This window comes from Passer domesticus, chromosome 4, assembly GCF_036417665.1.
Source record: "Passer domesticus isolate bPasDom1 chromosome 4, bPasDom1.hap1, whole genome shotgun sequence".
Taxonomy (NCBI): domain Eukaryota; kingdom Metazoa; phylum Chordata; class Aves; order Passeriformes; family Passeridae; genus Passer; species Passer domesticus.
In genome coordinates this window covers 67471145-67493817 of record NC_087477.1, presented here as the reverse complement: position 1 = coordinate 67493817, position 22673 = coordinate 67471145, and the positions used below count along the sequence as shown (strand labels likewise).

The 22673-nt window shown below is 35.6% G+C and overlaps 1 protein-coding gene across 13 annotated transcripts in view; it reads left to right on the top strand.

Moving 5' to 3' along the window:
• Nucleotides 1-22673, top strand: part of SLIT2 (slit guidance ligand 2) — a 256464-nt gene that overhangs the window by 157379 nt on the left and 76412 nt on the right. For all 13 annotated transcript variants that reach the window (XM_064418540.1, XM_064418528.1, XM_064418530.1 and 10 more), the window contains exons 6-9: nt 166-237; nt 4205-4276; nt 6985-7148; nt 9481-9619. In XM_064418540.1, coding sequence (XP_064274610.1) covers nt 166-237; nt 4205-4276; nt 6985-7148; nt 9481-9619 — 447 coding nt within the window. The remainder of the gene's footprint in view (nt 1-165; nt 238-4204; nt 4277-6984; nt 7149-9480; nt 9620-22673) is intronic.

Sequence of the window (22673 nt, the reverse complement as noted above, 5' to 3'; positions counted from 1 at the left end):
GGATTTCTGTGGCAGAGTGCAGGCCAGCGCCGAGCGGCGGCAGCGATGGCCAGAGCCTTTCCGTGCGCGTGGCCGGCCTCTGCCACCCCTTCGGGAGGCTTCCCTTGCACCTCGCCTTGCCAGCACGCCTCTCCCTTACAAATGCCTTCCTAATCTGTTTAACAGGCAACTGGATTACAACCAGATCAGCTGTATTGAAGATGGGGCGTTCAGGGCTCTGCGTGACCTGGAAGTGCTGTAAGTATTGCTTGTATCTCTTACTTGTAGCGAGAGCTCGGTATCTGGGGAGTGCTAATGTAGCAGCTTATCTGCAAGCTGCAGCCTGGTGTCAGGATGCTCTAGTGAAAAGATGTCTCAAAATAATCCACTGTGATGTGGTATAAAATGGTAAGAAGATATGGAGAGGCATGGATACTCCTTTACTCTCCAAGACAGCCATTAAACATAATAATAATAAAAAAGCCATTGACAGAAACTGTAAGAAAAGAATATATTTCATTTTAAAAAGGGGGAGGGCAGCAGTATTAATGAACCCAATTAATTTTGTACATTACCATTACTGGTGATATACTGAACATTTCAGAATTGCTTTTGTTGTATACTCATCATCAATTTGATCTTTTGATCACTGAGACTCAGCATAAAGAACAATATGCTATATCTATTTGACAATCTGGATGCTTTTAAAGAGGCACTTTCTAGCAAACAATACTGCTACATGTTAAGATGCTTAGCATGTCCATACTAATAGATATTTTTAAAAACATTTTAAGTTTTATGTGCATAAATACATTTGTATGTCAAGGAAAAGATCTTTTTTGTGTCACAGAATGTAATTTTTGCAACACTTCTTTGCATACTTTTTTTTTTTCACTTTCTTCAAGTGGCTATCAGTGAGGTTAAAGGGAGCAAAATTATCATCTGAGAATAGTTACTGTAATGAGCCAAGTGCCTTAGTTCTCAAAGAATCTGAGGCACAGGACACATTCCTGAAATATTTGCTCTGTCAGTCAAAATGACACATTTTATTTGGATTTTCTTCATTAGGAGAAATTAAAGAATTTGTGTATCAGTGAGTTACTTCATGTAAATTTGGATCACACCTAAGAAATCACAACTTGAGGAGGGTGAGAAAATGGGTTTTGTTGTTTGAGTTTTTTGGGGTTTTTTTAATATTCTGAAGAACAGAAGCTTCTCTGACAATAGTAACTGCATTTCTAAGAAACCAAAGAGTATGTGAGTAGCTGGTGGTAAAAGTTTTTTATTATTAAACACTAATTGGTTTTACTTATGGTTGAATGAAACTGGCAGCCAAATTTGATATTATTTTTTTACTTTGCAGACATAAATTAACAAGTTATACTTAGTCATAGAATAACAAGCCTATTGTTAAATCTCTGGTATAAAGCCATGTAAAATACAGTGTAGATTCAATACTACATCTAATTGTTGAGTTGATGATTAGTTGTCTGACAGTAAATGTGATGTTCTCTGAGATTTTTATGTTTGGAGCTCTTATATGGGACAGAATATTTTTTTCCAGTAATGGCTTAATCTGCTTACTGTGATTTGTTTGGGGTTTTGGTTTTTTTTGGGTTTTTTTTTTTTTTTTTGGTTTTTTTTTTTTTTTTTTTGTTAATATGAGCCTTTCTTTACAAATGCAAGGGTTAAATGTTTATTAAAAATAAATACATTAAATGTTTTCTGCATTTTTGAATGCTTGCAATTTTAGTGTTCTTGAAAGGTCATCCTTGCAGTTGAGGTCAGGGGTACAATTTTTACACTGATTTCAGTGAGTGGAAAAAGAGGAAAGAAACTTCTAAAATAATAGTCTGCTGAAAACTAGGTAGATAGAATTTTTATGAATGAGTAGATACAGTCTGTTAGCACTGTTCAAATACATGACTGAATGTTTCCTGTCTTGAATTATGTTATGTGATAAAAATTATGTAAAGATTTATAGCATTTTAAGAAATTGAGATAGATATTTCAAACACTGAATGTTTTGTATCTAATTAAGCTTCCTTTACAATATGGCTTAAAGAATGAAAGCTGTGTAGATCAGACTATACTGTATATGCACTGAGTAGCAAATAAGACTATTCATGTTTTTTTCATTTCTACTCAATTCTTCTAACTGAGCAGAGAAAGTGGATATTACTTCAAACTTCAAGTTTGAGGTAAAGCTTTTAAATAGATTTTAATCCTGTATAGTAACAGTTTGAAACGCCTACCAAGGTAACAAGTCTTATATCTTGGTTAAATAATTGTAGAATTTTAGAGGCTGTTAGTATTAAAGATACAAAATAGCCTGAATATTCCTCCCCATGAATTTCTCTGTTAGTTTTCCTGAGTCTTTTTTTTTTTTTTTTCTAAAGGGAAATCTGCTCTATTTGGGAAATAGACTATGGGGAAAATATCATGTTGACATGTTAAAAAAAATGTAAGGTGTCCACAAAATGTAAACAAGTCATCACAGTCTTTGCTATAGTATATAACATTTAGGTAAAAGTATTGAGCCAACTTTTTTAAATTACATCTCTGTAACGAAATTAAGCATTTTTATCATTACACAGAAATAGCTATAACAATAATTTAATTCCATATGTATCCCTTACATCTATTCCTATAATTAGTTTTCTTTACCTTGAAAAAATTAATGGCTTATATATACAATATAGCAAGGCAAACATCAAACAGCCAAACTGGAAATTAAAACATTTGTAGATTCAGCTTCTCTTAACAGCTATGGAAATACTGGCTGATTTCCCTTCATTGAAAATATATTATTTTAAAATCTTGTAAGAAGTTATGCAGGAAGAAACTGTGGGAGCCATCATTTACTATGTGGACATTGTAAGAAAACTCTGCCACAATTTACTGACATTTATTCATTAAGACGCCTTTTGTGGATTTACCCAGTACAATGGCAATTTTTTGTTGTTTTATTTTTGTTCTATTTTGAAAAGGGGGACAGTTCTTCTATTTACTTGTTTGGGTTATTGTGTTTGGGCTTTTGTTTTTTTTTTCTATTATTCTTCTTTCTATTTATGTATCCGTAAGAACACACAGGGGAGATCCCTTATGGACAGCAAAGGAAAGATTTAGTACATGGAATGAGTAAGCACACAAAGATAAAATGCTGCACATTGCATCAGTAATTAATTGCTTGGTTAATGTGGAGATGCATAGCCTGATCCTGGTCAGGGTGCTGTGATTGTACCTTTCTGTGTTTCAAGATCAGACCATACAAATAATTTGTTCAAAATAGGAACAAATTACAGGTTTTGGTTAAAAAAAAAAAGGCAAAAGGAAAAAGGAAAATACTTTCTTTTTCAAAAGGGAGAAAAGCTTTTGTCAGTGGGAGTTATTATTTATTACTGTTCTAGTTACGTAGAGCTCATTATCCATTCTGCTCAGATGAGTAATCTCTAAGTCAAATCTGTAAGCTCTATTGCTTGCTTCCTTTTTTTGGAGTCAAGCTTGTTTGCATTTTATTTGCAGCCTAAAGACAATATTTAACTGCAAGTTAATTCATAAAGTTTCTGAATCTTTACAAATTACGTGTAATGAGTGTAATGGGCCTGTGTTGCCAAGAATTGGCTAAGGTTTGTTTCTAGTCCCTAACTCAATTTCCCAACACCTTGTCTAAAATACAAATTACTAGTTGACTAGTAGTCAACATTTCCTGACTGTTATCATATTGGAAACTCCCCTATTGTTCATGCGTCTCTGGATCATCTGTAGTAACTCATTCCCTATAAAACTCAATCAAAGCCCAGAGTTAATATTTTCTGACATTTTTGGGAAAAAAACATTCAGCTTTTGTATCATCCATGAAAAATCAAACTCTCAAAAGCTAGAAAGATAAATCAGTATCCTAGAACCAAGACATTTTCTCCAAGGGCTCTTTTTTACCTCAAGACATCAAGTTTGGTTTGAATGCCACAGATGTTATCAATATTGGTGGAAGTTCCTTTTGAGTGAATTCTAGGCTACTGTGACCTCTTACTTAGAATTGATAACAGTAAAACCATGGTATTTTTTGGGGGATTCAACAGGGAGGAAAAATATAACTAAAATTAGAGAGTTTTTTCCTGATACGCATCCCTAAAAATAGTACATCATGACTTTCATTAGCTGTGCCTTTTTTAAATGTGACAAAACTCTTAAGATGTTAATATACTTTTTCTTGGCTTTGCAGCACTCTCAACAATAACAACATCACTCGACTATCCGTGGCAAGTTTCAACCATATGCCCAAACTCAGAACATTGTGAGTAGTCCCACTGAAACTGGCTGCCATTTTTTTTTTTCACTCCTATTAAGTTTTGTCAGGGATCTATCAATACATATACAGGCAAAGCAAGCATAAGCTCAAATAGGAATATTGATGTCTCATGAGGTTGAGGAGCGTGAAGTCTGTGTGTGTGTCTGTGGAAGCTCATTCTGAAAGGTAAACCTGACAAGTGACCCCAAAGCTACATGTAGGGCTCAGGAAATAAAGAAGTTGTATCCTTTTTCCATCAGCTTTTTTAGGATATGAAATGAATAAGTATTTAAATCAGTTTCATGGCCTCTTCCCAAATGGGATTTCCATAGTGCTGTATTCAGTGACAGAAAAGCTTCACCTTCTCGCCAAAAAAAGACGAGGGCGGGGGAATTCTTCTTACACATTACAGCTATATAAAGAAATAAATTGATGCTTTTTGAAAGTCAAAGATTTGTTTTACTTTGAGCTTTTGAATGGGTCACATTTCATTTTGGAACATTGGAGATTCTTTGATTGACTGTCAGATGTGATAAATGGGAAATCTTTATGCTTTTATTACTGTACTGCTAGCAGACCTAATTAAACTAAACTGGCTTGCCAACATTCTTTGTAACATAAAATTATAGCATCATCCGGTAGTGCTATTATAATTAAAGTTGTGTCAGCATTTACAATAAGGTTCCCATTTTTAGAGGTTATGACTTTGTCAGAGGAACACTTCAGACTTCTAAAACAAAGCACAGTGAAAAGACTGTCTGTGTATGCAAGTCCTATGGGCTGGAATTATGTTTTGGTATTTTTATACTAACTACAAATAAATCTAGGTTGTGTTGACTGGCAAAACCACGTTTGGTCCAGAGACTCATTTTTAAACAGATTTTCCAGTGACGTGGGAATTAAGAATGAATGGGATGTTTCTGTCAGAGCTCAAGAGTAGCTGTTAGTGTTAAAGAATTACAAAAAAACAGTCTAGTTTCTTTTACCCTTGTTGGGTTGCACTACTGCTCTGAAATCAGTAAGACTATTCACCCAGGTTAACATATGGCCTGTAACTGAAGAACTTCACTCAGGTGAGTAGTTCTGTTGATTCCATAACAGAATTGCAACTATTCTTGCTTGGACAAATATGAGAGTACTTAAACAATGCTGACCATGGGCTTTTGGTAACCTCAGATAGAGTTTGATAATGGAATTTAATTCTGTTCTTTCAGGCCTGAGTCTTGAAAATGTCCAATCTGTACTTTTTTTGAACTTACAAATACGGTTTCTGTTTTGAACCATAAAATAGAATTAATCAAATTAATAACATTTACATTTTCTTTGGTTAAGATATTTCATTTTTTGAAAATATATTTTAGAAACAAAATAAACTGGACACACAGAATCCTGGATTATAGCTGTGACATCCCATTTGCAGTCAGAATATGCTTGTATAACTATACTGATTTTAGTGGTATTAATTCTGATTTGCAATGGTCTTCATGCCTACAGCTGGCCACAGATTGTGATGAATGTGTGCACTGTATTGTGAGCTGTATTTGCATAGCACCCACCCAAGAATTAGTACAGGAAAATATATTTGCTTTAATTTCTAGTCATTTATGGGGCAAAAAGGTGTTGCTTAATATTTTATTTTATGTTGGCTACACATTTCATGTTGCTTTGCAGATTTATTTTCTAATGGATTAGTTAGACTCTTCGTCTGCATTCTGAATTTCCTGAACTTCCCTTCCAGTTATTTCATTAGGAATGAGCACCTCAGCTTAAAAGGACCAAAATGACATGTCCCTGTTATGGATGATTCTGAGTAACGATTTGATTTATAGCTGTGGACATCCTTTGTGGTAGTTAAAGAAAATGTAAGAGCCAGAGAAGAGTATTTTACCTAATTTAGTGAATACATTTGTCTGATATTTTATCAATGGCAAAGTGCTTTTTGCCACTTGGCAAGGAGCCATCGTCTTGTGTCAGACCACACCAGCAAAGGAACAACTTTCTTAATTCCATCACTTGCTTCCATTTGGTCTTTTAATTAATTTCAGGGATTGCTTAAAGTGTAGATCCCTAGCAGCCAAAAGCAGCTAATCCCATTTTCTGCTATTTAACATCCAGAGAAGAAATCAGAAAAGAGATGTGAAAGAAGGTGCTTTATATTGAGTTATTACTCTATCTTGTTCAGCAGAAAATGAGTATGACCTGCTAAAGGGATCTTTCAGGCTGTTTCTATAGAGACTAATAATGGCCAGACTTACAGATACATCTAATTGGAAACAAAATCTTTTATTAACCCTTTTTTTCTGACATTATAGTATTACCACTCTAGGGCAATTTTCTTGAGATATTTTTGTCTTACTCAATATTTATGGAGATCTGGACTAAAAAGTCCTATGTCATCTTTCAAGCTTTTGTATATTTGTGTCTTTCTTTTAGACAAGGAACAGGAAACTACAGAAAAGTTGAATTGTTAGGAAGCCTACTTTTTTCTTCTCGTTAATTAGACCGCAAACAAAAAGTAATTTTGCTGCTTGCATAGTTTTATTTTATAACTTCTAACTCCAGGACTTTCAATGAAAGATGTAAAAAGTTCCTCATTAACAAGTTTTATTAACAAACCAGTAGAGTTGCTTGCTGAAGGGAGGGCTGGGCAAACTGGTGGCTTTCCTGTTTGCTCTTCCTAACTGGAGGGTGTTGCCGTCTTTGGTTCCATGCAGCCGCCTTCACTCCAACAACCTGTACTGCGACTGCCACCTGGCCTGGCTGTCCGACTGGCTGCGGCAGCGGCCGCGCGTGGGGCTCTACACGCAGTGCATGGGCCCGTCGCACCTCCGCGGGCACAACGTGGCCGAGGTCCAGAAGCGCGAGTTTGTCTGCAGCGGTAAGAGAAACGGGCTCGCCCAGCCCGTCCTGCCTCCAGCCACACCTGCTGACACCCCGGGGCTGACTGCTGGCTTTTGCATAATCCCAGCGTGAATGCTTATTAAGAAAAGCCTAATTGTTTTTATTGGTATTTGTGGGGGTGCTCGTGTCCTTGCAAATTTTGCGTAAATATTGCATTCATGTAGATTTGGTAGCCTTCTAAAAGTATAATTGTGGGGGAGAAATACCATAAATTAAAAAAAAATTACATTCTCTGATTGAGAACATAAACCTATTAGTAATAAGGATTTTTAAAAAAAAAATGTACAGGTATATACTTGTTGTTATCTTCCAACTTTTAAATATTACTCTGTATCCCTAAGTAACTTTCTGAATTTTATTGTTATGCTTTAATGTGTAAGGTTATTTTTATATGAAATAATTAAATGACTAACAGTTCATTACTAATCACATTTTCTCTATTCAATTTTTTTCCTTTATTTGTATCTTCTAGATGAGGAAGAAGGCAAGTTTATCTTTCTTATTTAAATGTTTTTACACTCAGATTGAAAATTTTCCGTAAATTTTGTCTACTGTTTCAATTTTTGCCAAGCACATTAAAAACCAGCTGAAATATTGCTGTCTTTTCAGTGGTTCAGTAGGGTTTCTCCTACTGGTTGATTTTCTGCAAGCCCCTAGAAGCCTATTGCCAAATATGCCAAAATTTTCACAGATCTACGTATCTAAAAGAGTTTTATGGAGGGCACAATGTTCTGTCCTTATTAAATAGCCTCTGACATTGAAGTGTAAAGCACTGCTATCTTCGCATGGCAAATGCTAACAGTATTCTTGTCACTAATTGTGACTTTATGTACATTTAAAGGGGCTCCAAACAGATAATTTCATACATCTTACATGTAAACGTTATGGCTGCAGAACCGGGATGTCAAGAACAGTTTTATAACTTGATCATTATAGTGCTGATTATTAGCAAGGGGAATAACCCTGTTTTCTCTCTGAATCACTGTATTTTTTGTTCAATAAAGGTAGGTTAAACCTTTCCTTCCTGGTAGTATAAAAAGAATAGTATGTGTGTTTTAACTTGATTATTGTTTGTACTTATGTAACACGTAAACGTAAATCTGAAGTCAAATTATTATATTGTAAAATTCTGTCTCAGAGAATCAAGAATGCTTGGCTTGGAAGTGACCTTAAATATCATCTTCCAGTTCCCGTGCCATGGGCAGGGACACCTTCCACCAGACTAGATTGCTCAAAGACCCATCCAACCTGGCATCAATATCTTTTCGGCAATTTAGGACTTGGACAGTTGTTATATGAAGTTTTAAGTGGGAACAGCACTGGCTGCAACTTACATTATCAGTGTACCCTTCCTATATTGATATATGACATTAAATTTTGTGAGACAGATCTTAAGTTAAATTCTTCATAGTCAAGAAGTTGTTCCTTTTTTTCCTTGAGAATATTAAAACAGTTTCTAGCTTTTTATAAGAAAGAAAAGAGTGTGAGGCCTTTCTCATCTCTTTATGTCTTTCTGTATCATTATGAAACAACTGTTCTGTATCATTTAGTTGATAGACGAATGAGTCCGTTAATGTATTATAAAATGTGCCGTCTATCTTTTTGCAGGGAAATAATTTCTAAAGCATATCTAAATAAGGAATTACAAAGTTTAAATGCAATTTAAAATTTTTACTTTAACATACGACACTAAGAAATCAGGGGGAATTCATGTAAGATAGCCACCTGAGTTAGTAAGAATGGCAGATTGTGGGAGGAAGAAGTCTGCTGAGCTAAAACAGAGTGAGAGATGTGAAGTCAAAACTTCTATGTAGTTTTGTGTGACTGAATGAAAATGTCATTAAATGAATGAAAACTCCAAAATTATCTATAAGTAATATATAACTGAAGGACCATTTTCAAGGAAATATTTGTGGAACAGAACAAAACTGGCAGGTCACCTCAGTGCTCATAGCAAAGTTTGTTCATTTCTCTTGACATACATTTTTTTAACAACATTCTGAAAATTAAATAAATCAGTAATTAGTTTTCAATAGCATACAATAAATAATATATATATGAAAAATGGATCACAGTCTTCTTAAATGAGATGATTTTGAATAGCTGTTGCTAAAGAAGTTGAAAAATTATGTACTGCTGTCACAATAGTTGAGCATTTATCTTTCACCTCTCTGTGTTTTATCAACATGTTAGTATTAAATGTGTGTTCAAATAAATTTAGTTTGAAAGTACTGATAGGCTACAAAGTTGATTTTAGAAACTCTGTCTTAAATTTTTCAAGTAAGTGTAAAATGTGCTTTCTTTTGCAGGTCACCAGTCCTTTATGGCTCCATCCTGCAGTGTCTTGCACTGCCCTACTGCATGCACCTGTAGCAACAACATTGTTGACTGTCGTGGGAAAGGCCTTACTGAAATCCCAACAAACCTTCCAGAAACCATCACTGAAATGTGTGTAATCTATTATTTTCTATTAACTTACAGAAAACATTTTTTTCCTATGTATCAGTTTTTGTGATTTATATATATTTATGCATTATATAGGATAGGAATTTTGATATATACCTTCAACCTCAGATATAAAAATGAATATGCAGTTGTATGACAGCATTTAAGACCTTTATGCTATCTTATGAGTTATTTTTTTATGTGCTACTCATATTTCATGAGTAAACTGCATTCTGAATTATTTTAAAATAGTTTGGGAATTCTTGTTCTTCTACAAGTGAATGGCTTTTCACTGAAGATTCTAAAGCCTATTGCCTTCAGGGTTGCTTTCTGTGCTGGTCTTGGCTGAGATAGGATCAGTTTTCTTCATAGTAGCTGGTACGAGGCCATGTTTTGCATTTGAAAATAGTGTTGATAAAACAGATCTTTTCGGTACTGCTGAGCAGTACTTACACAGGACCAAGGCCTTTTCTGCTGCTCACCCAGCTCCACCAGAGGAGGCTGGAAAGCATGGTGAGTTGGTAGGGGACCCAGCTGACCCCAGCTGACCCAAGGGATATTCTATACCATGTGGCATCAGGCTCAGTTTATAAGCTGGGGGAAGAACAAGAATAGTGGCAGGTTCAGAGTGATGGTGTTTGTCTTCCCAAGTCACTGTTACATGTGACAGTGCCCTGCTTTCCTGGAGATGGCTGAACACCTGCCTGCCCTTGGGAAGTGGCGCATGAATTCAGTGCTTTGCTTTGCTTTTCTTGCACTCAGCTTTTGCTTTCCCTGTTAAACTGTCTTTGTCTTAGCTCATGATTTTTTTGAAGTTTTAGCCTTCTGATTCTGTCCCCCATCCTCCTGTGGCAGGGGTGAGTGAGCAGCTTTGTGAGGCTTAGCTGCCACTAGTGCCACTCACCTTCAGTTACTTTATTCATCAGACTTCCTACTAGAGAGGAGTATCTTTGCATGAAAGATCAGCAATCCACACCACCAGTAATAAGCGTTCTGCTTAAACAGTATCCTCAGAGAGTAATCTGAGAAGGCAAGAGTAAAATGTAGTCATTGTGTTAATACTTTATACCTGTGTAAAGAAGAACATGATCACTGGTGGTGTCCCATGACATGTCATATACAAAAAGTACTGCCACGTCCTGACTGCAGAGCAGAGTCATAGCAAAGGCGCTGAGGGGCCCACAGGCTCCAAAAGCAACGTGGCTGAGAGGTTGTGGGGGCTCAGTAAGTAAGTTACTGCTGCGTTGCAGGTGAGCTGCAAAAGCAAAAGGTGAACTTGGTGACAAGATGGGCAGGTGCACAGCAGCATGAACACCTTTTCTGGGATCAGCAGGGGCAGTGTTTTGGAAGGGAAATTGGGAGTTCCCTTCAGGGAAATAGTGGGAAAATAGCTGTGATGACAACCTGGTAAGTGAGGCCTGACTAGAAGTAAATGAGTTGGAGAAAATATTCTGAATAAAAAGCTTTTGAGTATTTTAATGATACAAGATGATCTTAAATGTTTAAAACTAGGGCTCCACAATGAAATTTTAACTGGCTTGTTGATACCTGACCTGTGGTTTTGAACATTACAGGGTTGGAACTACTTTGGTTTCTTCTTAGGATGTGAATAATAACCACATCTGTCAGTTCATTATTACTGTTGTTAATACTTACCTGGTTAACCCTACATGATCCAATACAGTCCTTCAGCTGTATAACACAAACACTTCTACCTTTTACCACTCTCAGAAAAAAACCTCTGCTTGCAAATAAAGTTACTCTTTCATAAAATCCATTTACAGTGGCCAGGAAGGCTACACAGAACTGGCTTTTTTTTATTTAATGAGCTGTATACCAACATTTTCACCTGCATAAGTGCATCTATGTGCACAGAGGAAAAATAATTCAAGAAAGAAGTAGGGAGTATGTGTAAATTATTCCTCACTATATTTCTGATGCTAACCACTGGATTACAGACACTGAAGACTTTTTTCCACTATACTTTTCTTAGATATGTAAGAAATGCTCTTGAGTTTTTAGCATGGAATGCTACCTTTTTCAGCAGTTTATTGTCTTGGAGAGTAAAAGTAACCATGTAACAACACCTTCAGTGTTAGGCTAAGCATTTAATAGATTGCAAACTGGTGCTCAGTGTTTCCTGCTAGGCTAGACATCATTTGGTTTCCAGAGTGAAGTTTTTTCTCATTCTGAGATCCATAATCCATTAAAATATAAAGATCTATGTGTGTTTATATATATATGTACAATGTATATAGTTCATACTGATACAGTGTAAAATATCTGTTGCCTGTCTGTATTTTATCTAGTTCATAGGTTCTGGCTAAATAAAATGTAGATCGCAATATTTTGCTCAGGAGGTGGAAGAAGAGATTGAACATTAGAAAATCAAATTTTAGTAATCATTTTGCATTAAACAGATGCACACCAGTGAATGTTGGTGTGGTGACAGAACTGAACTTCAGTGACAGATTTCGAGTAACTCCGAAGAATGGGATACAAGGCATGATTTGAACCATTGGTAGGCTGACCTTATCACAGAAAAAATAACACTTTCCTGTTGAGTGGAAGGGAAGGAAAGAAAAGGGAAGGAAGGAAAGAAAAGGGAAGGAAGGCAGGAAGGAAGGCAGGAAGGCAGGAAGGCAGGAAGGCAGGAAGGCAGGAAGGCAGGAAGGCAGGAAGGAAGGAAGGAAGGAAGGAAGGAAGGAAGGAAGGAAGGAAGGAAGGAAGGAAGGACGGACTTTGAAACTGAGGGATAAACTGATTGGAATAATTCAATTAAAGAATCAGGTATTTGCTGAGAATCACAGGATTGGATTGTTTCTGTTTACTTATCAGTATGTTGAAGAGGATTAAAGTTTTGACAAATACAATTTGCTGGTTATATGGAGAAAGCTTTATGCTACACTTACTGCTTTAGTGTGAAGATAACAATTAGTGATAGATGTCTTATGATTCTCATGTATGGAAGGTGTATTTAGCTTTATAGCATAAAAGAGAATGAGAAAGAAGAGGTTGGAAAGTGAGTGGTTTATGGAGTGAAAAAGGTTTTACCAATAAAGAAGTGAGGGAATTCTGAGACTGCGTCAAACCAGCACTCCACCCTGGCCAATGGCCCACATCAGTTGTCCCTAAAGAATATTTTAGAAACAGAAGTGTAGAACTTCAGAAACAAAATACCAGTAGCACAAATATTTTCTTTGCTCCCAATATATGTTGGGTTGCTCAGAAACTTGAAAATTAGCAAAACTTTCAGGGGAAAAAAAAGGGTTTTCTTTTAAGTATCCAATCTTCTTTAAATCCTACTGTGTTTACATCTTCATGTTAACAGAATAAATTTGGTGGAGGGAGTTGTGCTCAAACTCTTCCAGTTTAAAATACAGTTTTTTAAAGTTTCATAAAGTTTCTTTGTCTTTGTAGAAGGAAGGAAAATGCAGTCACATACATAATTTGCCGTGTCACCTTCTATTTTGCATTCCATCTTCATTTGTCTCTTCTCTGAAATAATGTTCCAGTCTTTTAGGATGCCAAAACCTTCCATGTCTTAATTAATCTCCTCTTATTTCTCTGAATTACTTGTTTTGTAACTTGTTTTTTATCTTCAATGACCAGAGTTGAATATAATATTCCAAATGACAGTGAATCATCAGGTTTTTATTAAAAGAATTTTAGTTTTCTTTCATTTGCCTTTTGCAACCTAATAATCCCTTGCATTACTTAATTGCCTGTACATGTTGCACCATGTTTTAACTTGAACTAGCCCTGCAGAGCCCTAGGCCTTTTTTTTTTTTTAGCTGTTAAGATTTTGTCAGGAACAAGAAGTTAGTAAATGTAATCCTATTATCACATCCACAGACATATCTAACATTGAATCAGGTTGTATATCACGTTTTCATTTTAAAGCTGCTCTATGAAAGACTTCAGTCCTCTCTGCTTTTAACTAAATTTAACTTGCAGGAAGATTTTGACATTCCAGTATTGTTATCATACAATAAGTGTTCTAAAGCTTCATTCTTTAAAGAAGTCCTCTGCAACTGTTGCTTATAGCAACCCCTTGAGATTAGATTGAAAAGAATGACTGTATCCCACAAAATAATCTGGCTTTTACTTATTTCCTAGGCAATAATGTTGTCAGTATGCCAAAATGGTAGCTGACAGTAAACACTTGAAGAGCTGAGCCCGTGCTGTCACGGAGGAGCACTGGGAGTTGCTGAGCACGAGGCAGAGGGTGCAGTGAGCTCTGTGTTTCCCCATCACTCTGCAGTTCCCACACACATGGCTTCACTACATCCATCACCGTTCTGAGCACGTGCTTTGGCAGGAGCTCCCCAGTTCTCAGCAAGAGGGGGAAAGAGAAATGTGCTGGCTCCCTGTTGTTTTCTGAAGGACATACATGCTTTAACAGCCAAATTATTATTTATTCAGTCATCATTATAATGCTACCAGATTCCTGTGCACACTGCAAGAAAATTAGCTTTATACTTCTAATTTTCCTGCACCAAATATTGTCCAGTCTTTTCAGTACTTTTCCTTTTTCTGTATTTTCATCTGAACATTTCCTACTTTATTGATAGAGACATTAGAAAAATCCACAATACTTTTGAATTCCTTTATTCTGAATATATTTCTCTGCCCCCTCTCTCCTGTTTATGAGCTGCATTTGAGGAATCCTGTGCTGAGTACCACCATCCTGTCATATTGTGCTTCAGCCAGCTTCATGGTACACAAACACCTCTGGTGCTTACATCTTTCCATCCTTTTGTCCTTTCTTTATTGTATCTCATATAAATAACATTTTCCTGTGAAGCTGACATTAAACTTTATTGTCAACCCTCTTTTATAGAGGTGTTTAAAATCTGACAACTTATTTTTGTAAGATTTTATTTTTCCACCTATTTCTGCCTCTTACTTACTTGTTCTTACATGGGGAGAAGATTATTTTTAATAAGAATATAATCCATATTTACTTTTAAAAGATCTAGAGTTCCTTTTTTTTTTCTTCTTGAGGTTCTTTTGAAGTTTGTCTTGAACACAAGCTCATGGTTTTGTGACATTTTGCTAAGTTCCCTGTCAATTTCTGCTGTTCTCTCTCTCTGTGGAAACCTTGACCTCAATCAACACCTCAGTACCCTATGAAACACTGATTTCTTAAGTTTATTTGAAAAAAAATTTCTGATCTGTTTCTGCACAAGAATACTTTGAATTCATTACATTGTCAGTCTGTTTGGAACAATGCTGTATAAAACCAAGCAGTACTAATAATGTTGTTATTCTTTACCCTTTTGATAAGTAGAATGAAATCATGGGTTTTAAGTGTATATTCCATGTTGACAGTTGTATGGGTTTTTTTTTCCCCTAGAGGTTTGTTAAATTAACTTGTATCTAAATAGTGTTTAAAAAAAAATAACCCTTTAAATGGAGTATTTAATTTCTTAACTGTTATACATCAGCAGTTTCCATTGAATAAAATTTTGCACATTGAAGCTCTGAGTTAGCTCTCTGTGGAAAAGTACAAGAAAAGGCTTTTTGTTTATTCTAGTACTGATGTGCTTTACATTGCCTTGATAGCTCTACTGTCTTGGAATGCTGTTTTAAGACATTAGGAACTGTCTTCTCAGGCTGATGGCTACTGCCTCTGCAGCAGAGCTGGCAAGGAGAGTGTGTGCTTGCACAGCACTGGAGCCTCTCTGTCTCTGAGTTTGCTGTGATAGCCTGAACCACTGAGAAGAATACTCGGCACTGGAAGCCAAAGTGGTTGAGGAAGGAGCGGGCGTTCTGTGGTGGTGGGAGCAGGAGGAGGCAGAGCCAGTTCCAAAATGCTGTTTCATTCCAGTGTACTCGGATTTGCTGGTGACTGTCAGGGTGTTGCTGAGCCGATTTAGTCATACTCTCTGTCTGACTTCTCAGTTGGTACAGAAGTCAGTTGGCTGGAAGCAGCAATTCCTGCTGCACACAGGCAGTCAGCAGGCAGTGCTTTGTCTGCCAAGTGCCTCTTGGGAAGATGCCTTCAGAAACAGGACTGCTTATCTCCAAGTAGCTGCCAGTGAAAATGGAAGGAGAATAAAACCTGTGGTGTCCTCTATTTTTCCCCTCTGTTTGATAAAGCTTGGAGCAAAATGAAGTATTCAGCATCTCAGTAAATGTAATTCTTAATCTGTATTGACTTAGTACAATTGTATCTGTACCAGTTACACCCTTTCTCCAAAATTAATCCTTGCTTTATTATCTAAATAAACTCACATGCAGACTATAAGTTATAAGGTATAAGAATACCTAAACTTTTCAGGATTTATCCAATCAATGTGATAATATTTGAGAAATAAATAGTTCATATTTTACATGTATTTTGAAAAAAATTATTGAGCACCAAAACTCCTCCAGTTTTAGAGCACCTATTCACTTCTATGAATTCTACAGAAAGCACAAAAATTAAAAGGGTGCACAGATACACCTTTGTCTCTGGTTCAAATTAATAGATTTCATACCATGAGTAACATGCAGAAGACATTTTGAGAACTTAAAAAAATTTCCCATAGACCTGTTATTTTAATGTCTGTATTGTGACATTGTGAGGCAAAATAGAGTGCCCATAAATAATACGAATACTCTTCCAACTTTTGTTATTCAGTATGCCTTACTTCAGCCTTTTTTTTGACTGACTTAAGCATAGCATGATACATTATTCATTAATTCATCTCAAACATCACAATTTGAGTTGGTTTAGATTTTTTGTTAGAACCACTCTCCTTTTACAGAAATGTTTAAGAGATGCCCTTTTATTGGCATGTTCAATCTGTTAACCAACTTAAGTGACTTCACACACCTAGTGCTTTCCTCCTTTGTCATGCAGTTCATGTATTAAAGGCATTAAATGTTATTAGGGTTCAAAACTATTACTTTAATTGGTGCTAGAAATTATAGCGTTTCTAATGGCAATAGCATTTATCAGCCTCTATGCTGGCATTCCTTCCATGTTTTAGTTTTTCACCACTTTTAATCTCTTTTGGCTTGGTTTAATTTCAGAAGGATTCACCTTCTGAAAATTCTTTGAGAATGATCGGCAGAAATAATTCTGGTTCCCTTTGAATAGAGACTCTTTTTTTGCCACGTGTTCAAACAGACTGTGAGAAACCCTACAAATAGCAACCCAGCAGCAATTCTATTAATTGTACTGGTACCTTATCCCAGTGTGCTGTGACAGGCTCTTATTTCAAAAGAGGCCAAAAAGCCATTAATGAGCTAGACCTCCCTTCATGAAAAAGCTGCTCTTATATTCTTCTGATTTTCTTTCTCCTCCATGTCTTGAACCTGTCAAAGTGGTTCTAAAACTTCTTTCCTTACTGTAGTATTATGGGTAAGAGAAAATAAATAGAACTGCAATAAGTGTTACTAAGGGATGGCAGAGGGGGAAGCGGGGGAAGGAGTACCTGTACTAATGACCATAAATTTGTACAAATGGTGACTATTTAAGAAAAAAGACCACAGAATTAAATTGATTGTTCCTTCACTTTTTTAATATTAAAAAAATCATTAATCAAAGGAAGGGTTTAATTAAATTATTTTTCTTTTTCAGAAGGATAGCATCAGTACCATGGTATTTTGTGTGGGAGGGAGGTTTGCTGGAGGGGGGGATGACTGGAGGGTGGCACTGTTAAATAAGGAAAACAGTTTTATAGATAATTCTAGTCTTCGTAACAGGCAGAAAAGACCCTAAATCACATAATACGTGAAAAAAAACAAACAAAGAAACATATGAAAGTCAGGGATTTTAAAGGTTCCCCTTCACAATCCAATGCACTGAAAGGCCCCTGACTTCTTATTACTATGGCCTTCAAGATGAAGTTTTTGTTTCATGTGAATGGAGCTTTATAATGTTTGGATAACAAAAGTAGAAACTGTGCAGTTGTTTAATAACAACTTTATTTACATTTTCCATGAGTTCCCTAACTTTTTCTCCCAGTCTTTTCTTATCTTACCATCCTGATTTCTGGCTATTTTTCTTCATGTCTTCATCTTCCCATCTCATTCTTTCTTATATACTTTCTTATATACTTTGTTTTCGTAAGTGTTGATTGATGATTGTGTGTTATGCCAAGTGCTCAACTACATCTTTGTGAGCTGTTTGAAATTAAGCAGGATTAAAAACTTCTGAGATTGCTTCTCACAGTAACAGATTATATTAAAGGAGAAGGGAGAAAAAAAGGAAGTGAAAGGAGAGAAAGAAGAAAAAGAAGAGGAAAAAAGGGGAAAGGAAATGAAATCTGGCAGAACTGATTTTGACAGATGGACTTAACCAAGATAAAGTGGTCTGATCACACTGCAGACACTGGGGAAGTGCTTTGCATACATGAGGAGTTTTATTTGAGTACTGGGACCTCTGTGTCTGTATCTTTCCCAGTGATGCTTGGCATGTGTGCAGTTTCACCATTTCTGTTGCCTTTTAAAATTAATCATTAGGTAAAAGTCCAAGATGCAGCCTTAAATAAATAGCAATTGAACAGAGAGACTCTTACATCAAGATGCAAAGATGTAAGGATGACCCTTTATGGAGAAAAGTCACCTGGAGATGGTTTAGGAGCATTTACTGAAGACATTTTAAAGAAAATCATAGCAGGAGAGCTCTGAAATTTCAGTGATAAGGCAGCCTTCTCTATTTTTAACAGCCCAAAGCATGATTTGTCTGTCTATGCAGCAGGACACAAATGAGAGCAAACCCTGCATCTTTGTAGCCTGAAAAGGATGAGGAATACTATGGAGAGGATTCAATAAGTTGCAAGGCATTAAATTGATTATTGGTTTTCTGAGTTAGGTTTGTGTTTTTAAATCAAAACATTTGTCTTCTTAGGAATTGGAATGTCAGTTCATACATGTGATTTACCTCTTAAACAGTTAAGCCAGAATCTTGCACATCCAGCAAGGAACGGTTTTTCCAAGTTGCTTGTATATATGCATATGTTAATATAGTCACTGGTCTTTACAATATATTGCTTTTGAGTAGTTTGCAAGAGTTCTCTATAACTGTGTCTTCTGGTTTTGAAAAAATATATATTAACATTCTGATGATAGTACCTGAAATAGATAATAACAGCTAATACCTGAAATAGATAAATCTCTTTGATTTCATTATAAAATATTTCAAAATAATTTAATTATTCTTACGGCTCTTTTTTCAACTTTTCTGTTTTATCGAGATCTTTTCTTAATTGCTCTCATAACAAATGCTGACAGCTGTGCCACACTCCAAAGACATTGTTTATCTAAGATTTTATTTTCACACATGGCTCTTCACCTGCATGTGTCAAATGAAAAGATGATGTCTACTTATGGATGAAAAGTTAAAGTAATTGCTATAGCATTCATTTGCTTATGAATAGTGATACATACTTTGGTCAGTAGGAAGCCAGAAAACTGTCGTGTTTTGAATTTTCAGAAAGTGCTGGATTAAAATAAAGTGTGTTGAAAGACACATAAGTAACTAAATGTCCCTTAATAAATTCATGTGGTCTGGCTAATATTTTCTCAGCTCTTACTCTAACACTCCAGGCTTTTGATCAGCTTCAAATAGTCGTCCTGATATTAAAATTAACTTTTCTTATAAACGTTTCTCTTCAATTGTACTTCATGTGTCCTTTTCCTCAAACTTTTCCTTATGTTCTGCCCTACCCAAAGGCTTCTAAAACCAATGTTTTCAAGATCAGTCCTGGCTAATGCACTGGACTGGATAATCAGATTTACCCCATTAACTATGGAGTAAATCTGAATTTTCAGTGAAATCTAGAGCTTTTGCTTATGTTTTGATTAAAATTTAATCAATTTTTATGTCCAAAAGCTTATATCAAATCATAATAGTATATAATCTTCAGATTAAATATTATTATTTATAATATATATTTATAATGTATTGCTTACATGCTTATTCATGAGAATTCCTAAGAGAAGGCTTTACATATGGAGGAGGACCAAAAACGTTCCTAATGAAATGGAAATATCTGCTGCAAAATAGCTGACATGAAAATAAAATTTAAGTATCAATATGCACTGTGGCTGTATTTTTAAAAAAGTCCCTTACACTGCTTAGTTGGCTAAATATTGCAGATAAGGCCATAAACATTGAAAATCTTTGCATGAAAATGAACATAATATTATATATTAATTTTACTACTAAGGTTTTATGATTTGCCACTCGCTGACGTCTGTCTAGACTCTTCATCTGTGTGTCAATGATACAGTTCTCTTGCTGTGCTTTGCTGTGGTCTTTGGAGGGTCATTATTTCTTAGTTAAAGCAGTGTTATTCCCAATGCAACAGAAAACAATTGGTTTGTGTGCTTAATCAAAAATTTAGAAATCTGCTAAAATTTAAATATCTTTTATATGATGTATACATATAAACACAGAAAAAATACATGAAAATAATGAAAAATGCATTATCCATAATGCAGTGTATTGAATAAAAGTGGAACAATTAAAAATGTGCTAAAGAAATCTGTTGATGTATTAATTTCCTCACCTTAATATTTAATAAAATTTAATATATTTAATTTACCAATGCAGATTTCACTGAATTACCTGCAACTTATCTTTGGTATTCTACCTTAATATTTCTTGGGCAAAACCTAAACCATATTCCATTTTACTGCTTCAAAAATAGATGGCTTTGCTATTTAGTAGCTAATCCTGTCTGCTTAACACACACAAGAGAAATGATTTGTCATGCTCTTACTCAAATATCTTCCTAATCTGAAAATTACCGTAAATCATGCGGCTTTATGCTTTTTGGAAAACAAAAAAAAACAGCTTTTTCATTTGAGTTGTCAGATGTTTTTGTATGTATGACATCTAATCTGTTCCTCATTAGCCTGTGTTCTGTGCTGCCATTGTTCACGTCTTTGGCTTTCTTCATACCCTTGTGTCCTATCTTGAGAACTAATTAAATTCAGACAGCAGGATGATTTCAGGAGTCAAGAGAAGACAGAGACACAGAACGAAACAACCAGACAAGAAACATGAAAGCAGTGCTGTTCTCCAGAAACTAGCAGTAGGTACTGGCCAGGCTGAGCGCCATCCCACCTCTAGGGGTTTTGTGCCATTTTTTCATGGGTGTTAAGTAGAAGAGGCACCTAGATGACCTCTCCAATGCTGCTAAGGGAAAGAAAATAACTCAAGCATGGAATAAATTAATATTTTATACAGCATGAAGGGAAGCTGGAGAAGGCCCATGTCACTTTTCCAGAGAAACCCTTGTAGATCTCTGACAGCTGTGCCACACTCCAAAGGTGTTGTTAATCTTAGATTTTATTTTCATATGTGGCTCTTCACTTCTGATTACTTTTTCTCAGCAATTATGTGAGTGAAGTAATTTAAAAGGAAAGCATGGATAATGACTCTTCAGTATTTTATGTTTTGTCATCATTCAAATGTTTCTTCATCAATTACGTTTTTAAATACATAGTAAGTAAGCAACCACATAATCTCAGTTAAAAACCTTTTTAAGTTTGTGGCAAATTAATAGTGTAAGATCACATATCATTTAGCAGGTAGTGAGGATTCCTATCACCCTGTTGGTCTCACACAGTGGAGGGATTTTCAAGGTAGTGTTTCTGCTCTTTTAGAACAGGTGGACAGGTCCCTGCTTGTGATGAGCCAAGAGTGTAGCAGGATTGTATCTATTTTTTTTTTGGTGAATTTAAAACACTTATCTGAACAGCTTGACTAGATTTGATAGTATAAGATAAGAACTCTCATCAAAAATGGGCTAATTAGAGAGGCTAACTTGGCTCTGGGTGACTCAGGCTAATTGCACTGGAGCCGCACTGACAGAAGCCAAAGTACTAAGCAAATAATTATTTAACAAGTGGTGTATTTTGCTACAACCTGAACCTGTGACAGTGGAGGAATGTCAAGCCCCTCATCATTAGCGATGCTCTAGAGTTCAGAGCATGAGATGGCCCATTCTGTAATGAAACGCAGGTTTGAGACTTCCTTTTGAGTAAATGAGATTAATTGTTTAATAGCTTTAGAATTGCAATTCTTGTTACTTTCTTGATGCAATGCAGACTAAGGAGTCATCTGTCATTTAAAATCAATCCCCTGAGGAAATATTTCATAGAACAATTAGGCTGGATGTTAACAGTTTGGCATGCTTTAGGGCAGCATTGAGAGTGATTCTTTATATACAAATATTTAGGAAATTGTCAAACAGATTTATTAATACACAAACTTAGAGCCTGAACGTAAGAAATAGAAGTAACATACTTATTCAAAATGCATCTTTTGTTTTGTTAGATGTGGGTAATATCACAGATTTCAACAGAATTCTGCTGCTAAGGCTAGAAGTGACATTTAGTAGATTTAAGCACTCTAGAGGTGCAGTTATGGAGAGACAAAAAAGGTACTTTGTTTGATAGCCTCAAGGATTCCTCTAGCAAGGGAAATCATTACCATTTCCTTATTTTAAAAACAAACAAAGAAAACCCAAAATCTGGCAGATGTTGCATGTGATGAGAGATGTGTTAGCTGTGTATTGCAGTTCTTCAGATTCAGGAGCTGTACTCAATCCCATCACTGAAATCTATTTTTTGGTTTTTTGACAGATGTTTTTGCCATTTACTTTAAAAGCAGATGGGGAAAATGCAAAGAAGAGCTGTCAATTTTATTACCATGTATAATCAGCATCTGTGCAATACATCAGACTCATTTCACAGCTTACACTTTCTCTCTGTAGTAAAATTCTTTTGGGATTTCTTGACAACTTTCTTGAAAGACTTCTTGTAAATTAGGAGACATTGGAATTAAAAGTACAGCTTAATTAACTGCTAAAGCCACTATGTTTTCATCCAAATTTACTTAATCAAGATGTTACATTCTGATTCTTTAATTATAAAATATGTCTAATTTGCCTTCATATTTTATTTTACTTTAGTATTATGAAATGCTTTTCATACATCTCTGATCATTTTACATGCATTTAGGTGCATCACATCTCTGTGTACATTTTTTTACCATTCTCTACTGAGAGGGCTTAGTATCTTGTACCCCATCTGCACAATTTAAAGTAAA